Source organism: Leptodactylus fuscus, chromosome 9 (genome assembly GCF_031893055.1).
Source record: "Leptodactylus fuscus isolate aLepFus1 chromosome 9, aLepFus1.hap2, whole genome shotgun sequence".
Classification (NCBI taxonomy): Eukaryota; Metazoa; Chordata; class Amphibia; order Anura; family Leptodactylidae; genus Leptodactylus; species Leptodactylus fuscus.
Window position 1 is genome coordinate 65,812,076 of NC_134273.1, and position 19,629 is coordinate 65,831,704.

General features: G+C 42.3%; 1 protein-coding gene across 1 annotated transcript; it reads right to left on the bottom strand.

Moving 5' to 3' along the window:
• Positions 1-202: 202 nt before the first annotated feature.
• LOC142217861 (dimethylaniline monooxygenase [N-oxide-forming] 2-like) lies at positions 203-19,297 on the bottom strand. The gene is made up of 9 exons (XM_075286182.1): positions 19,254-19,297; positions 15,180-15,317; positions 14,066-14,254; positions 12,433-12,595; positions 11,191-11,333; positions 8,510-8,709; positions 6,852-7,213; positions 5,912-5,984; positions 203-593 (listed from the first exon to the last, which is right to left on the bottom strand). Exons 2-9 carry the CDS (start codon positions 15,309-15,311, stop codon positions 203-205), a joined length of 1,653 nt encoding a protein of 550 aa, XP_075142283.1. The 5' UTR covers positions 15,312-15,317; positions 19,254-19,297.
• Between the last annotated feature and the right edge of the window lie 332 nt (positions 19,298-19,629).

Sequence of the window (19,629 nt, forward strand, 5' to 3'; positions counted from 1 at the left end):
GTCCCTCATTCCACTCAAAATATGCAGAGAAAAAAGTCCTGTATTTTTTGGGTGGAAACCCAGCTGACCCTATTATAATCTATGGGGTCAGGTATACGCTTTTTAACCATGTTGGGTTACGGTTTTTCTGGTCCATATAGGAACGGAAAACCCAATGCAGGTGTGAACCTAGCGTAATAATGAATGTAAAACATCAACTTGTCTAATGACACAGAATCCAGGACGGGGCTCTCAGTGGTTTATATCTTACACAATAAAATCCTATAAAAATTGCTGTTGTCAGGCCACACAGGACAAAAATATTTCTAATAGTTGGTCTAGAGTCTGTAGATTTCTGAACAACACGAGTCCTGGCTGGGTTTATGGTTCGGCTCCATTGGGTCAGGATTGCATTTCTTGCTCCGCTCCATTTGCCAGGACCTTTTAGACGATACTGGTAGGGTGTGCAGGGACCAAAGAAAACCTTCAGAGCTAATTTAGGATCTGTGATTAATAGACGCATAATATTGGGGCGAATACCAATCTCCACCGCTACTTCATCCATGTACTCAATAAAGTACGTTTGTAAAGTTTGGCTTCTGCCTTTTCCAAAACTGAGGAGACATAAATCAGAATGGGTTATTTAAAGGGGTAGAATACATTTACTGTAATTACACATGAGTTACTGTATAACACACAAGGCTAAGTCATATGGTAACCAGGAACACCTAGACTGCAGAGCAAAATCTTTAAAAGATCAATAAACTTAGAAAATGAACAAAATATAAAAACATCCATTTTCATTACTTCATCTTCTCCTTTCCTTGGGTCCATGAGAAATGTATAAAGGGATCTTCCATCTGTGTCCCAGGGGGTTCAGCAATGTGTCCCCTTCCCCCAGACACCCTGGTGCAGATTGCATCCTCTGCCATTTATAACTAAACACTTGCAACCAGTCGCATAACTAGGAATGGCGGGGCAAACTTTTGGCATGAGGCCCCCTCCCCGACCAACCCCCACCGAAGACACTGACCTAAAGACAAACCTCTCCGTCCTCGCATTCCTGCATGCACTATTATGCCTCATTGTGGCCCCTGCACACAGTATTATCCCCATAGTAGCCCCTGCACACAGTATTATCCCCATAGTCGCCCCTGCATACAGTATTATCCCCATAGTGGCCCTTGCACACAGTATTATGCCTCATTGTGGACCACCCATGAACAATTATTATACTCTGTGGTCTGAAGAGACCCCAGAGTATAATATCAGAGACTCAGGGGAAGATACAAACATAAAAAATACTATTACTTACTAGAGATGAGCGAGTACTGTTCGGATCAGCCGATCCAAACAGCACGCTCCATAGAAATGAATGGATGCACCTGGTACTTCCGCTTTGACGTCGGCCGGCCGCTTAACTCCCCGTGTGCCAGCTACGTCCATTAATTTCTATGCGAGCGTACTGTTCAGATCGGCTGATCCGAACAGTACTCGCTCATCTCTATTACTTACCTCTCCCTGGCTGCAGTGCAGTCCCTGCTGATGTTGGCCATCTTCAATGATGTACAGGACATCACTAGAGCCAGGGTTTGCGTTACGACATATAAGGACACCACCCCCGGCCCATGTGACGTCAGAGAGGCCTGAGCCAGGAGAGGAAAGTAACATTTTTTCATGTTCTCTCACCTCCAATCATTATACTTTGGGGTCTGACCTATCCCCCCCCCCCCCCCAAGTATAATAATTGCGTTTGTGGGGGCCGTGGCCTTACTTACCGATCCCGGCTCCAGCGCAAAGCGGCCTCCAGAGAAAGAGCAGCGTCGGCGGCTGTGAGCAGGAGCCAGGACTGGTAAGTAAGTAGTGCCCCTTACCTGCTGGAGTTACTCCAGCCGGTTACGGTCTATTAAAAAAAACAAAACGCAGCAGTGCCGGCTGTCGCTGGGCTCCCTAATGTCCCGGTCCCTGTGGCAGCCTCTACCGCTGCTACCCCAATAGTTAAGCCCTTGCTTGCAACCCCCTCTCTATCCTGCGAAACAACAGCAGTATATTTTATGTGCTAGAGGGACTTTTGATCCCCCTCAATGCTTACTGCAAACATATTTCATACATGGAGCTAAAATTGACTCTTTTGTAAAATAGTTAACTACATAATCTACAGCTAAATCTTTCGCAATGCCAAATAATTCTTCGCTCCATTTCCTGTTTGCCTTGTATTCTAATTTGAGATCACTGTATCTAATTTCCCGTTTCCTCACTACAGACCACCTCCTCCAATAAAAACATACTGGGAATACATTGCATAACTTAAGTGATTTCTGTGAAGAGCCAGGAAAAGGGGCAGCAGGAAATGCAGGGCATCTTTCCTGCCCAGGGGTGCACAACTACCCCAATTTGATTCATGGCTTGACACTCATACAGTGATATTGTTAAACATACTGATAATCTACAGAACATTAGAACAGCTGCCCTTTCACAGCACAGCACATACACATTGCAAACTGATTGCTGGCTATCAGGCCACCAGCAATTGGACATTTATCTCCTTACTGTCCACAGGACATATCTAAAGTTTGTGTAAGGTGAGCGTATATATGATATATAAAGATGTAGGAAGTATTAACTCAACAGTCAAGTTGACAATTGTTGAGTCAAACCAAAGCTTTCTACATTTCTATATAGTGTGAGAAGGTGGCAGGCAGGGTGCTGGAGTCCAGATACAGTCCTATGAAAAAGTTTGGGCACCCCTATTAATCTTAATCATTTTTAGTTGTAAATATTTTGGTATTTGCAACAGCCATTTCAGTTTGATATATCTAATAACTGATGGACACAGTAATATTTCAGGATTGAAATGAGGTTTATTGTACTAACAGAAAATGTGCAATATGCATTAAACCAAAATTTGACCGGTGCAAAAGTATGGGCACCTCAACAGAAAAGTGACATTAATATTTAGTAGATCCTCCTTTTGCAAAGATAACAGCCTCTAGTCGCTTCCTGTAGCTTTTAATTAGTTCCTGGATCCTGGATAAAGGTATTTTGGACAAACAATTCAAGTTCAGTTAAGTTAGATGGTCGCCGAGCATGGACAGCCCGCTTCAAATCATCCCACAGATGTTCAATGATATTCAGGTCTGGGGACTGGGATGGCCATTCCAGAACATTGTAATTGTTCCTCTGCATGAATGCCTGAGGATTTGGAGCGGTGTTTTGGATCATTGTCTTGCTGAAATATCCATCCCCGGCGTAACTTCAACTTCGTCACTGATTCATGAACATTATTCTCAAGAATCTGCTGATACTGAGTGGAATCCATGCGACCCTCAACTTTAACAAGATTCCCGATGCCGGCATTGACCACACAGCCCCAAAGCATGATGGAACCTCCACCAAATTTTACAGTGGGTAGCATGTGTTTTTCTTGGAATGCTGTTTCTTTTTGGACGCCATGCATAACGCCTTTTTTTATAACCAAACAACTCAATCTTTGTTTCCAAAATGAAGTTGGCTTCTCCAAATGTGCTTTTGCATACCTCAGGCAACTCTATTTGTGGCGTACGTGCAGAAACGGCTTCTTTCTCATCACTCTCCCTGACAGCTTCTCCTTGTGCAAAGTGCGCTGTATAGTTGACCGATGCACAGTGACACCATCTGCAGCAAGATGATGCTGCAGCTCTTTGGAGGTGGTCTGTGGATTGTCCTTGACTGTTCTCACCATTCTTCTTCTCTGCCTTTCTGATATTTTTCTTGGCCTGCCACTTCTGGGCTTAACAAGAACTGTCCCTGTGGTCTTCCATTTCCTTACTATGTTCCTCACAGTGGAAACTGACAGGTTAAATCTCTGAGACAACGTTTTGTATCCTTCCCCTGAACAACTATGTTGAACAATCTTTGTTTTCAGATCATTTGAGAGCGGGCTGTCCATGTTCGGCGACCATCAAACTTAACTGAACTTGAATTGTTTTGTAGAAAGAAATGGTCCAAAATACCTTCATCCAGGATCCAGGAACTGATTAAAAGCTACAGGAAGCGACTAGAGGCTGTTATCTTTGCAAAAGGAGGATGTACTAAATATTAATGTCACTTTTCTGTTGAGGTCCCCATATTTTTGCACCGGTCAAATTTTGGTTTAATGCATATTGCGCATTTTCTGTTAGTACAATAAACCTCATTTCAATCCTGAAATATTACTGTGTCCATCAGTTATTAGATATATCAAACTGAAATGGCTGTTGCAAACACCAAAATATTTAGAACTAAAAATGATTAAGATTAATAGGGGTGCCCAAACTTTTTCATAGGACTGTATATCAGCCCCAGGTTTCTAACATATGTGTGGTCCAAGGCAGATCTGTAGTAGGCCTCAGCCTAGGTGTAGATCCTTGGCTCATTACCGACCCATAAAAGGCTGCAGAGCCTGCAGTTCATGGCAGTTCCATGAGGCGAAAGGAGGTGTATGGTTCTGTCCTGTAACCCTGAGTCCGGTGAGACAATATTGATCCTGCTTTGTTTGTGTGGCCGGTAGTAAGCTGCATGTATAGTTAAGGTATCCGTTCTGTTTAGCTAGTGGCTCGGACGAGCAGGAATTTATTTTGTTTTTGTCTGACGTTAAGTCTTTAATTTTGTTTGGTTTATTTTATGCCTGAAGTCAAGGTTTATTTATTTTCCTGTTATTTTTCTAAAACAGTTTGCTGCATTGTGTGTGTCGCTGTCTTGACTGTTTGGGTCTGCACCACTGCTTCTACCGAGCTAACTTCCCCACAATACATATATGCCTTTTATGTATAACCTGTATATGTGCTGTATAGTAAGGTAATAGGAATCTCTATATACAATGTGTGTCAACCACCTAGTGGACTTATTATGATGGATCTCTACATTAACACTTTATATATAGGAGAAGAGATTACTTTCTTTTATACTAACTATTGAAGTGAAGTCTCTAAAAACTTGTTTTTTGGAGTCTTGACTATAGGAGGAGTATATATTTTGTTATATTTATTATATATATATATATATATATATATATATATATATATATATATATATATATATATAGTCTTAGTGTAGGGACCCATCTGAATGAAGTTGCCTTGACGTAACAAATGGGCTCGCACAATTCACCAATCGGTGCACTAAGAACCTCACCTTTATATCTGTATTTAATTATATATAAAGTGTAGTTCAAGAAATGTATCATTTAAAGTTCTAAACAAGATGTATAAACTCTCATCAGAATTGGGTTTAGTCTTCTAGGATTCTCTAATAACTCTTCTGGGTTCATCAGTCCTCATCTAATCTACCTGGTATTTTGCCTCCATTAATTTACCTCTTAGCTTGACTTTAAGGGTAATTTCAGCAAGAAGCAGTTATCAACCATCCACTGGGTAGACAGAAATTGTTGGTTTAGTTGGGATCTAAATAGAGTTGCCTCTAGACTGGTAAATCACCAGCCCAACTGTTTTTTTTTACTGCCTGGAGATTTGTGATAGTAAGTTATTTAAAGGGATTTTTTGGGAATATGGATTTTATAGCCAATCCATAAGATAGGCCATAAATTCATGATCACTGAAAGGCTGTCTGGTCATATCGATGGGAGATGAACTGCATTGATGGAACCAACCCCGTACAGCTGATAGTGGCTGCCCCAACAATCAGGTATTTATTATGTATCCTAAGAAAAGGTCATAAAAGCCGTATTCCTGGACAACTCCATTAATGTCTTGCTGCTATATTAAATGTAGGTAATATTTAGAATTTTAGAAAACATGGCTTCAGCAAACTGACTTGCTTTGCATGAAGGGGAGTCCACATCAACTTTGGATGGATTTCAAAAGCCATTGAAAGAGTTGATTTAATGTTCTGTGCCAGAGTTTAGTTTAAGTATCAGTAAAATTTTGCTACTGTATATAACAGTGTAGAAACTCACCACTTTCTCCTATGTTCTGTAGTTTTCTTAAAGTGGGCTTCCATTTTTGCCACAGATGGTAATTGTGAAGTCCCTGTAACAAAATAAGATTTTATAGACTGTAAACGATTATTGTAATTTTTCTTCACCTTTTTAAACCACTTAGCATAAAAGTATTGAACGTATAATTAGAGTATTATGACGATACAATGTGAGCAGATTCACCCCTATAATCTATAACTGTTTTATTTTAAGAAAATAAGTATTGTATAAGTGAATTCATGAATAAGAAAAAGTATGAAAAAAAAACATTAAGGCTGGGTCTGGAAAGAACAACATAAACATTTTTGACCATCAAAAATCTAATTTTACAACAGATTTTGGTTTTGACCAACCTTAGTTGATAGTTGGCTATATGGAACAAACTGTTGGGGACTGTATAAAAGTCAGTCCATAGTCATGTGATGGACAGTTCATGGTCATGTGATGGACAGTTCATGGTCATGTGATGGACAGTCCATGGTCATGTGATGGACAGTCCATGGTCATGTGATGGACAGTCCATGGTCATGTGATGGACAGTTCATGGTCATGTGATGGACAGTTCATGGTCATGTGATGGACAGTTCATGGTCATGTGATGGACAGTTCATGGTCATGTGATGGACAATTCGTTACATGACAGAACTATGATTACTGTGATGACTGTAAAGAGCTGTGTGTACATCACATGATCACCTACTGTCCATCACATGACCATGGATCATCTTTCACATCACCATGGATTGACTTTTATATAATAGAAGTAAACAAAGAATGACAGTAAACAGAGATCTAGAAACCACAAGGAATTGATACAGAAAGTATATTGGAAGTCGGTATAACTTTTTACTATACAGGCAATAACATTTATTTGCTGATAATGGACAACCCCTTTAAACAACAACAAAAAAACCCAAACCTTTAAATATTCTGGTTGCCCAGCGGACTTGAAGTTCAGATGATGAAAGGAGAGATCCAAGAGGTTGGACAAGCCCTATAAATGCCAAAGTGGGTTTCTCATGGTAAGGCGGGAAAACATTCTTATACAGAGTAATGTTATTGTCGTTATCATTCACTCTGATGATGGAGTCATCAAGAAATGGAAATGAGATGCTATATCCCGTTGCAAATATAACTTCCTCCAAACCATCCACAATAGATCCATCTTCAAAAATAACAGATGACTCGGTAAACTTTCTGATGTGTGGCTTTATTCTTATTGCTCCACATAAGATTTGGCTTGGGAAGTGGTCATTAACCATTGGTTCTTTTAAAAAAGACCTGTCAAGTCAAAGGAGATGGGAAAAATTTCTGAATTATTTATGTAATGAATGTGAATTCAAGTTTCTGTTAGATATGCATGCGATGTCAATTGAAGAAGATTCACATGTAATTTTACCAGTTGTTGTATTTTTAAGTTATTCAGTCCCTTCTGGTCCTCAGTTATGTTATGTGACCAGCAATAACATAATAAATGAGCAGAGAACCCAACTTCAAGCCCATACATAAGATCGTGTGTCAAATGAAAAGTAGTATTTCTGGTCACATGACACAGCTGAGGACCAGAAAAGAATGGATAGATCACAAACACAGACATCAGTAAATGGATTCGTTTTGGAACCATTTAAATCATGTACCTTTATAAAAAAAAAATTTTTGTAGGAGAGCCTGTATAGAAATATTTTCACAATTCCAATGTCCCCTTTTTAATATAAATATATTTAATTCATTTAGCTAAAATTACCAAAGGTCCGAAGCAATAAAACCATATGGCTCAAATGACAGTGGAGTATGGCTTGGAACGAGGCTTGTCTTAGTGTGAAATGAGGTTTGGCTTAAGATGGGACAAGGTGCATCAAAATTGTGTGTTGTGTAGATGAGTACATGTCACTTTAACTGATGAAGGTCATTGTGTGCTTGCTGCTTTGGAGGTTTGAGGAAGCCAAACTGTGTGATTACTTTTGATAGAAGGAACTGCGTTGCGCCCAAGGATTGCCCTGCTAGAGATGGTTGTGTGCATCTCTCGTGCCATGCAACCCAGTGACATCAGGCTATCCAGGGTGGAAAGGTGCACACTATACAAGTGACCATTCCCATGCATGGAGGTGGTAGGGGTTTTGAGCACTTGCTTGAGGGAGCAGTAGCTTGAGCTATAGAGTTATGGATTTCATAGGTAAGTGAAATGGGACCAGCGAACTGACAGATTCCTACACAACACACTAGTCTGACGTCCTTTGCTATGGTCTGAAGATCTGACCACCGGTTCTACTTCTACTGTTCAGTTGCATGTGTCATCCTGTCTGCTGTGAACATCTAAAACGCAGTAAACAGAGTGGGTGTCCATAATGTGTATACCTTCCTCTGCCGAGAGAAGCTCTGGTAGGCAGCCTACAAGGGGCCCATGTCACCGGACAGCTGCTCTATGAGGGCCAGCCAGACAGGCACAACATTAACCCTTGAGGACTACAGTGTTGGCCATAGCCAAGTAAGACTATTGCCACCATGCCCAGGGGCTGGTATGACCATACAAGGACACTAAAAAAGTCCAGAAAAGTCACACATTTATCTAGAACTTACATATCTTCAGGCTGTAAGCCATAATTTGCATGATCGAACCAGCTGTTCATTTGCTTCGCATGAAGTTTATGTAACAGTCCAGCAGGTAAAGAACTACTGATCCAGAAAGCAAAGCGTGACGTGAGGGCCATATCTATGGGCAGACCATCAAAAGAAATGCGGCTTAATACCCAGGTCCCCTGTCTGGTACTTACATATACCTGAAACAAAATCCAAGGTTTAGATCTATTCAAGAACATAAATATAATCCAACATCTATTATAATGTACAGTCAGCAGAGGTTTAGCCTTCCTGTGTGTTCTGAAACAGCCCCAATGATCTAGCAAAACAGTCTGTTGGGTGCAAAATTCTAGTGTTGCAGAAACAGTGTAGCTCACTATGTCACACTGTTTGTGTAACTCCTATCTACCTTTATGGGACTTCTGGAAACAGCGTAAAACAGCCATGCAAAGTTATTTCCATAACTCCACCTCAGGTGCCAGAGACATGGGTATTCTTATTTCAGCCACAAAATTCTGCTAGGAGAATACCCTGTTAATCCTTGTTGGCCCCTCTGTGTTTCCAAAAAATAATAGTACCATTCTTTGTGTAATACACAACAATAGTGCCCATTAGTGCCCCCACATACTTGCACAGCGCCCTCTTTGTATGACACATAGTATAGGTCCTCACAGAGTGATGATGCCTCCTTAGTGCTCCCTCACAGTAATGATCCTCACTTAGCTCCGCTTCACAGTAAAATACCCCCTTAGCCAGCCCACACAATATAATGACCCATTTGTCTCCTAAGTACACTCACAATCATAATGGATTCTACCCCATACAAAGTATAATGCCACATAGTACGCCCACATCGTATAATATCCCCTTATTGCCACCTACATGGTATGATGGCACACAGTTTGATGCCATCTTAATGCCTCACACATACCGTAGTATGCTAGCCCAATACATCCCAGTGCCCCAAAACAAGTATAATGCCTCGTTAGTGCCCCTGCAATGTTATACAACCTTTGTTCCACACAGTATAACACCCCTTAGTGCCACCACACATATAATGCCCCCTTGGTGACCCCCTCAATATTTGATCCTACCTCACTGCCTACTCACACAGTATGCTGTTCCCTTAGTCCTTTCCACGGAGTAAATTGTGCCTTTAGTGCCGCCATATAGTATAAAGCACATATATGCCTCCTTAGTCATTCAATACCACATTGTGCCTACTGAAATCCTCCCAAACAGTATTATGCACCCTGCGTGCTCCCAAATAGACACGTAACCACAGAGTATGATGCTCCATCAGTGTCTCCCACACAGTCTAATGCTCCGAGTGCTTGCACACTTACCACATAATATGATGACCCACTTGCACAGCTTAGTGCTCCCAAATAATATGATGTCACTCAGTATAATGCCATTTTAGATCGGCCAACACTGTGTATTGTCCTCACACGGTATAACGCCCCTTTAATACAGTACTTTTCACACAGTACAATGTACTGTTAGAGCCCAAACACAATACATTGCCCTTACAGTATAATGCCCTCTTAGTTTCGCTATACAGTATAAAGTCCCCTTAAGGTCACATACAAAGCATGATCTTCACTCACTGTTCACTGCTCCTACACAGTATAAAGTCCTCTTTATTGTTCCCCACATGGAAGACTCATAGTTTTGTGACCCCTCACACCATATAACGAACCCTTTCCTGGCCCCAACACAGTTTAAAGCCCACTTTGTTGGCCGTCCCATGGTATAAAGCCTCCTTTACTACCCCCCCCCCTCCATGGTATAATGCCCTATTTTCTGGCCCCCACCTGGTATAAGTCTCCATTCGTGGCAGCCACATGGTATAACTCACCCTTTCCTTGCATACTACACAGTATAACATCCCCTTTCTTGGCCAACACACCATATAACGCACTCTATCCTGACCACCCATTCCATATAATGACCTCACACAGTATAATGCCCCATTTACAGCCCCCTACAGGCGTTATTGCAGTATGGGCTCCCTTTATAGGCCCCGAAACAGTAAGTGCCCCCCATACATTAACTAGGCCACTACCCACTGGATTAATTCAGCAACTAACGGCTGCTTTTTACCTACCAATCACACTCCTTCCCATGGCCTTCTCCACTCACCCTTCAAACCTCCAGGGGGTCCTGTGAGATGCATATCATATTGTAACAAGGCCCCCTGGAGGCTAAAGGCTGAAGAAGATGTGGAGGGGGCTGCCATGGGCAAGAGCAGGGATTGGTAATTTAATAGCAGGTTTTACTAGGCTGTAGGGGCCAAGAAAGGGCGCAGTATACCATGTGGGGGCCAGTAAGGGGTGCATTATACCATGTAGAGCCATTAAAAGGCTTTGCTTTGACTTTTCGTCATGGGGAACTATTAATTTTCCACTGTCTGAACAGGCCCTTATTCCCTGAGAAAACTGATATAAATGATGATAAATCTTATGGAACCAGGAAAGTGGCGTGACTTTTTTAGGGCATGTACACCAGTAGCAATAGGACGGGCCCCTAGAACCAATTTTACTGGTGGGCCCTAGACATCCAGGCCTGAAAAGGAGAACAGAGATAATGTTTTGTTCATGTCTTGTTAGCTGCCGGTCTTCCTAATTGTTTCCTGAGTCTACAAAATATGATCCAGTTATGGAAAATATAGACTTTACCTGCTTAGCTACGCCACTTATTTCCACAGCAATGTCTCCAGCTGAATTGCCAACTCCTACAATCAATACGGTCTTCCCGCGATATTTTTCATATTTCTTGTAAAAACGGCTATGGATGTAATGTCCTTTAAAATCATGAATACCTGAAAATATTCCGGAGAAGTCAATTAAATACAAATCCAAAAACATTACAAGTCTCTATTCCTTCTCTACCTATCCCTTTATGTATATCGTACATGGTATAGATGTTAATGCATTGATATAATGTCTTCCTTCTTTCCTATGTCCATCTGCTTTATACTTCCTTGTTATATATTGCAACTATTTGGTGGTGGGCTGGGCTACACATAGGATACACTGCTGTACCCAATGGGATACTTAATATCGAAGACAGGACAACGGTAAAAAATATAGGATTGTCTGTATACAGTAGTCATTAGTAGTCATATTGGCACCTGCAGGTACCAATAATGGTTAGCTTCTATTTTTGTATCCAAGCTACATCTGGGAGTGCAACACAGCAACTTGTACATTAAACAGTACCCAAACTCACTATTGTACATATAATACCTGTAACGTCTCTGCCTGTTCAGGTCACTGCGCCACCCTCTGCTCGCATGCTGCGGTGAAGGAGGCGTGTGCAGTTTCATTCCTTGCTTAGAGTTTTTGGTTGCACTATGTGAACATGGCTCTAGTTCTGTAATTGAATTTCCACCACACCCGTCTTCTGCCCTTGTTTGCCTCTGTTCATGAGGTGGTTAATTCTAGTCTTGCCCTGTGATTGACAGCCTGTCTACCTATCAACTCCAGGGCGGGTTCTTCCTCCCTATTTATTCTTGGTTCACATTCACATTGGTGCTTGCTATTGCCTTGTGCATGCTGGCCTTTCTCTTGCTGTTTATTCTTGTATTCTGATTCTTGACATCTGGCTTTCCCTATTGACTACTCTCTTGGATATCGATTTGACACTGCATTGCTCGACTGTTACTGACCCTTGGCTAACTGACCTCCCTTTGTTGTTGTTTGTCTTGGCTGCGTTTTCACGTATATAGGTAGGGCCCGTCGCCCAGTTGTCGCCTATTACCTCGGATAGGACCAGGCAAGCAGGAAGGGATAGTGGGGCCTCTTGTGCCCCTTTCCCAGGGTTTCCAGCAGCTACTGGGGAATTGCTGTCCTAGCAATTTCCTAACAATACCACCCTTATTACATGTACTAACTTGTTCTAGACTCCTAGTAATTTACCCTGGAAAGACTCTAAAGGTAAGTATGGCTCTACATGATGGCCATTGCAGACCAAAACAGCATCAAAACACTCCATCTTCTTTACACCATTCTTCTCTATTGTAACCTCCCATTGACCTGTCTTGGAGAAACTTGGGCTCTTTGTCACCAAGCACACTTCAGTCTAAAAGAAAATAGAAATAAACAGCATTACAAATAAGACTTCCTTCTAGACTAAATACTGTATGCAAAAAGCCCAATTTTGATGATTGGAATTAATATGTAAAAATATAAAAAGATAAATTTCAACATGTGTGTAAGTATGGCCTAAAGAAGCAGCGCAGTTTACAATTGATACTATTGTCATAATGTTAACTTGTCCATAGTCTTGTGTGTTATCGGTGTAATACATTGTGAAGAAAAGCTTAGCTACACCTCTGGAGAGCATCTACATTGTCCTAGTGTATGCAAAACGGGTCCCTGTTCAGATAGTAAGAAGGCAGATCAAATAGCTGTAGGACATGTGGGGAATCGCTCAGGTAGATGCTCAGTAGCAGTGCAGGAAACAGGGACACAGAGACTGGGTTGCACACAAGTTCAGGCTTTATTCACTTGCAGTGTATTAACTGCTTTTGCAAAGGCACAAATAACCAAAACAAAAGTCTTCTCAGCTGAGAACTAACTAAACATAAGCAAACTGTTCCCTGACTATCCAGGAACCTGGCTACTGGACTCCCGCCTTGGCAACAACAATGGGTGGCACAGTACCTGCTGTGTAGGTTCAGTCTGGACAGGTCAGCTCTGTCAGTTTGGTGCTATACTTGCCAGTCCTCACACACAGACTATATCAGGCCTTATTTACCCAGCTGACCTCCCTGATGTGGGTCTTACCATACACCCAACAGTAGTGTGAACGCCCCCTTAGTGAAACCATTGCCTAAGGTTTCTTGCAGATGACCATGGTCGAGATCAGTGTGCTATCTGTGTTTTCTTGGATAGCACCATGACCCATTAATTTCTATGGGCTCGTACACATCACAAAGAATTACACGGTCACGTGTGCGGGCCGAGAGTTCAGGTCACATCAGATAGGATAGGTCCTATTCCTGTCCTACTTTGCGGCCCTGCTTCCATGACTTTCATGACTCCATGAAAGGGCCGCGAAAGCATGGCCGATGCACAGGCGGCACATGGTGACATCCACCTGTCCCCCTTGCGCCACCCATGCCTTTAATTCAGAGCCACGGTCGTCTGCAACTGGCCTTACTCTAAACATTAAGTAAAAAAATGTAGAAAAAAAAAAAGCGCAGCAGAATCGGATGGCAAATACTTAAGGATTACTTCCACTCACTGGAAGGCCCCGTTCCCACGGAGTAGCGCGGCGCTCAATCTGGCACGTAAACACGTGTCAGAGTGAGCGCTTCAAAACAGAATCCCATTGATTTCAATGGGTTCCGTCTTACGCGCGCTACACATTGAAATCAATGGGAGGCTTTTTAACCCATTGATTTCAATGTCTTACGCGCGTTAAACAGAACCCATTGAAGTCAAAGGGATTCTGTTTTGAAGCGCTCACTCTGACACGTGTTTACGTGTCAGACTGAGCGCCGCGTTACTCCGTGGGAACCGTGCCGAAGACTTACGAAGGCCTCACCTTGAACTGGATATACTTTAGGAGACTGAAATGTTCGGCATAAAGTCTTAAGTACTCCAGGACCTTGGAATGGTGCAGATACGTTGGGAAATCTTCCGGCATTGGGAAGTCTGTATAACACATCATCTCTTTGGAAACGTTGGTTACCACACAGTTATATAGACTTGCTCTTCTGTCCTCCACCATTTCCTGTAAGTCATTAGGCCAGATTATATAGAGTCTCTGTTATTCATCATGGTAAGGGATAATTTTACATATAGTCACGGAGATAAAGGTAAAGACTGAGCCATAGTTTCAGTGCCATTGGTTTTGTAAATTTTTACATTTATGGTTAAAAATAATAATCAATTTTGATCAATAGAAATCAGTCAAAAATTGTAGGGCCACACGGTGGCTCAGTGGTTAGCAATGCAGCCTTGCAGCACTGGAATTCTGTTGTTCAAATCCCACCAAGGGCAAAAAAACCATCTGCAAGGAGTTTGTATGTTCTCCCCGTGTTTGCGTGGATCTCCATCCCATATTCCAAAAAAGACATACTGATATGGAAAAATTTACATTGTGAGCTCTATGTGGGGCTCACAATCTACATTAAAAAAAGAAATCAGTCAAAAATTTCAAATCAGAATATTTTACATATTATCCATATCCATGAAGATACTGTGTGTACCTTTGTACTGACTTTTCCATGTGACATTACCAATCTATGAGGCCTTATTCCATGCCAACACATGATAATGTTGTACCCCTTATAGCTGAGCACAGTGCCTGCTCATCTTGCCCACCAGGGTATAAATTTCACATCATATATAAAACCAGGATAAAGATACAATGTATCAGTCCTTTAATTTCTACAAATATCTGCTGTGTTCATTGATCTGTCCTATAGACTACTTTGATCTTTCTGACTATGGAAGTTTAAACCCCAGCCGGGTGAAGAGATTTCGCCAGATCAGATACTCAAGGTTTACCTGCTGAAATTGGCAACGTTTTGTTTAACCTTTACTCTGGCTAATCCTATTGAAATCTTGATAATAATTGAACTTTCACATTTTATTCCAAAGTTTAATCATGTTGTACAAAAATGTCACGTTTCTCAGCATGCAGTTCTACTTACTGTGTATCTCCATAGTCCACCAATGTCATCACTTTTCTCGAAGCATGTGGGGCTCAGACCTTCTTCCAGGCAGCCTTTAATGGCAGCGAGTCCACTGCAGCCTGCACCAATAATAGCCACCGTCTTAGCCATGATGTGCTAAAAACAAAGAAAATGGGTAAATCCTTTGTGGGTATATGTGCTTGGGTCAATGTAGGGCCCTGTTTCAGCTCCTAACAGAGAATTGGGTGACTGCCATTTGTTAGATCCTCTGATCTCCAGCACCAGGTGTGGTGGTCTGACAAATTCCTGGGTGGTGCAGTCTGGGGTTGGGCCAAGTAAAATTCCTGGGTAGTTGCCATGTGGAGAAGAAAGAGAAGTCCAGCAGCCGCGGATAAAAATTTAAAACTTTTATTCGGTCCATTTAAAACAGTACAATGTCATAAAGATGGAATATGAGTATTTCCAAAAGATAGTGATATAGAGTTGGCGTCATGGCTGACGCATTTTGGAACGCTAAGTTCCTTAGTCATAGCCACTACAAGCATACATGAGTGGTTCACACTTAAAGAGAGACTTTCTTATTTGAGACATTTGTTTCTTCGTATATGGTCTGTGTTCTCCCTTTCCCTTATCCTTTATCTATTAGTTGCCATGTGGGCCAAGTGAAATTCCTAGGCAGGACTAAGTGTGTATGTACTAGATAAATGCCTAGGAGGGATAGTGGGTAAAAAATATGCAAATCTATTCTCCAGGATGTAATTAGGAGAACAGTGCACTCTGTATGCCGCCCTCTAGAGGGCGTACTGCCTATGTAGGCACACATTCTCCCTGTTGTGTACGATTATCCCCTGACCCTGATCTATAGTCTCTCACTCTGCCAAATCAGTATCCCTGCGCTATGCTGAGGAGGCCCAATAGGCCGAAACAGCACTGTCCATAGCTGGGAATCTGTTCCTTTTGGAATAGAAATACTAATTTGGCAATTAAATCCCCATCATGTCAGTAGGCTTTTTAACTGAGTCATGCATGATGTTAAGGATGCTGCCCTCTAGAGGACGGCATACAGAGTGCACTGTTCTCCTAATTACATCCTGGAGAATAGATCTGCATATTTTTTACCCAGAATCCCTAGCGGAGCAGGAGTGACTTGTAAGTCTCCGTACTGCCTATGTAGGCACACACTCTCCCTGATATGTACGATTATCCCCTTACCTAGGAGGGATAGTGTCGCAGGTGTGCATGGTAAATTCATGATAAGGATGGTGCCCTGGGCGAGTAGTTCATTATGAAAAGATTCCAACAGGCAGACTGAGATTGACAATGCCCTGGTAGGGTGATAGTTTGGAGCGTGACCAGCTTAAAAAAAAGTATCAGACAGCTTAGAAAGAGAAGCCAAAGACCCCATTCAAGTTTCAAGAACTGAAACGCTTGTGAATAAGAGGGCAGGTTCATCTGTAGTAAGCAATGCATTCCCTACATCCCCCTGTCATCTTGTGAACTGGTTCCAACTTACAACCACCGTATAAATCCTGTCACTGTATGCGAGTGAAGAGTTCCAACTATGTCAGGTCAGTGAGGAGCAAAATCTTTGTCTGAACCCTTACCGCCATTGGGCGGCTATGGGTGACTTGCAAGGGTTGGAGAAAACAGGCTGCACACAGCGAAGAGTTGCCTGTGGAAGAGTGTGGTGTCAGGCATAGTGGAACAGTCATATTGCCACCATTGGCAAATGCCTATGTGACAACTTGGCACGATCCATAGAAGTCATTGAAGTGCATGGGAAGCAAGAAGAAGGGTTAAAAGTGATGCCAGCTCCAGAGGTACTGGATGCCAAAACAGAGCAGGGAGTGAGGTCATGGATCCAGGCAGTGAAGTGAAGCCAGCCCCCCAGGAGGTTGAGGGTTCCAACATTGTGGCTGCCCAGTTGGCTGCAGTTGGAGCCATGAAATATGGACCTGTGCATGGAGGCATCAACCATCAAAGCTGCCGATGCAGTGTCTGTATTTTTCCACCCACTTGGTACGCCCACAAGGATACAGCTGTCACATCAGTCACACAGACACTGTCCTGGTGCTGCCGAGTGCATACTAGTGCCTATATTACACAATCGCAAATATTAACATTTGGCCATATGCCACATTCTATACTTATATTTTGTATTTAGTCTACTTTTTATCAGCAAACATAAGGAAGAATTTATTAAGACCAGTCTTAGTCTATTGCCCCACATGGTGTCAGTTCTGTACACACACTTGGGTAATGTGCATGAGCCCTTAGAGAACACATTTTTAACAGAGTGTAGACATGGGAAAGCTGTCATGCCAAATATGCATGTTATTGCAGCTGAGCAAGAGAGACAAACATAATTGGTGTTGCTAATACTTAGTGGGGAAAAAAGATGAAGGAAAACATCATATAAAATCCTTGTTTGCTATCAATGTCTATTACCAACTTATACAATGTTTTAGCTAATGCTACATGGCAACTCCCTTCTCATGACCAAAGATCGCCTGGTCGCTCTGCAACTCCTTCACGAATGTTCACTAATCGATCAATGCAATAGAAGCATACATAGGAACTGGTAGCATACATAGCAATTGGTAGCATACATAGCAACTGGTAGCATATATAGCAATTGGTAGCATACATAGCAACTGCTTTGGGGCCCTTTTCTACTGAGACAAAAGATGTAATTGCAGATAATGACAAACAGAGATGAGGAAAACTGAATCTATTTTACTGGGACATCAATATAATTACTTATTTACCTTAGGCTGAGTCTACACTGAGTTTTTTGGACCGGATTTTGACGTGGAAGCCACCTCAGAATCTGGCTCTAAAAAACGCCTCCCATTGACTTCAATGGGAGCTGTTCACTTCTCTTTTCTCGCTAGTGTTTTTTTGCTGCCCTATCTTGCCGCAGGTTCCACGGCTCAATCTGCCGCGGCGCAAGACTCCCTCTCAACTAGGCAGATTCATTTAGTCCTAATTCAGAGCAGAAGGCCGCGACTGGATGCCAGTGCACTGCACCGGCATCCACTCGCGGCTAGCCAGTTTTTGGCCCCGATTCTGAGGCGGCCTCCGCGTCAAAATCCAGTCCAAAAAACTCCATGTGAACTCAGCCTTAGGGCAGCATGGTGGCTCAGTGGTTAGCAGTGCTGGAGTCCTAGGTTTGAATCTGGCCAAGGACAACATTTGCAAGCAGAGGCATATATTGAATCTCCTGAGCCCCAACACAAAATCTATAAAAGGGCCCCCACCAATACTGGTACCTCCTTCAGTTGTAAGGGGTGATTGCTATCGCTATGCCTTTGTCTTACAGGAGAGTTCCCACAAACATAACCAAATTGGAAGATAATGAAAAATTTTAAGTCAATTTTTTGAGCCATAGGCAGTGGTAGAGCCTAAGGGCCCCTTCACACTACGGATACGCTGCCTGATTCTGAACGTTGAAACACGGTCAGAATCAGCCCGTATAAAGCAGATCCCATTCATTTCAATGGGGAGCCGGGATACGAGCGCTCCCCATTGAAATGAATGGGCTGCTTTTTACTCTATGAGCGCTCCCATTGAAGTGAATGGGAAGCGCTCGCGTGTACGGCTTGGGTGGAGCCGAGCGCCGGGTCCCTTCACACGGCGAGCCGTACACGTGAGCGCTTCCCTTTCACTTCAATGGGAGCGCTCGTAGAGTAAAAAGCAGCCCATTCATTTCAATGGGGAGCGCTCGTATGCCGGCTCCCCATTGAAATGAATGGGATCTGCATTATGCGCGCTGATTCTGACCGTGTTTCAACATTCAGAATCAGGCAGCCTATCCGTAGTGTGAAGGGGCCCTAAAGAAGGAAAAGTATATAGGAACGACTGGTATACCTCCTCTCCTTTATATCCACACTAGGTTATTAGGTAGCAATGTTTGGCTCAAAAAACTGCTACCTAATAACCATAGCACACAGTTATACTAATACAGCATAACACGTAATGCAAATAAGTCACAAAATATTATTAGAGCTTAAAGGCAATCGCTTACAAAACAAAGCCTATGGCAAAGAATACAAAAGCAAATACAGAAGAGTTCTCAGGAGACTGCCTTACCTTAGTTGCTGCCTTGTTTCAGCAGTTCTGTCCACTGTGACCGCCTTCTTCCTCACTAAGAACACATAATCTCATTCTCATTTGATAGCTCTCTTGCTCCATCTGTTGTACATGCTATGAAACTATTCTCCTATAATACGTCTGTAGATTTTCTTCACACATTGTCCAGGGTTTCGGCCTCCTTGACGGACATTTGATGCATTTCTCATTGTATATGTTGCAAATGTTTTTCTGATATTTTTAGAATAACTTTGATGAGGAAAAACCATAGGATAAGCATGGTGTGTGAAAGAAACAACACCCCACAACACAGAGTAGCTGTGCAGTAAAATACCTTGTTATAAATCACTAACTGCAGTCATATCAAATATACTTG

Coding starts and splice junctions, on each gene's coding strand:
- LOC142217861 (XM_075286182.1), bottom strand. CDS start 15,311: ATGGCTAAGACGGTGGCTATTATTGGTGCAGGCTGCAGTGGACTCGCT. Junction 12,596..14,065: donor TAAAGTATATCCAGTTCAAG/GTGAGGCCTTCG, acceptor ATTTTCTTTTAG/ACTGAAGTGTGCTTGGTGAC. Junction 594..5,911: donor ACAGAACATAGGAGAAAGTG/GTGAGTTTCTAC, acceptor ATGTCTCCTCAG/TTTTGGAAAAGGCAGAAGCC.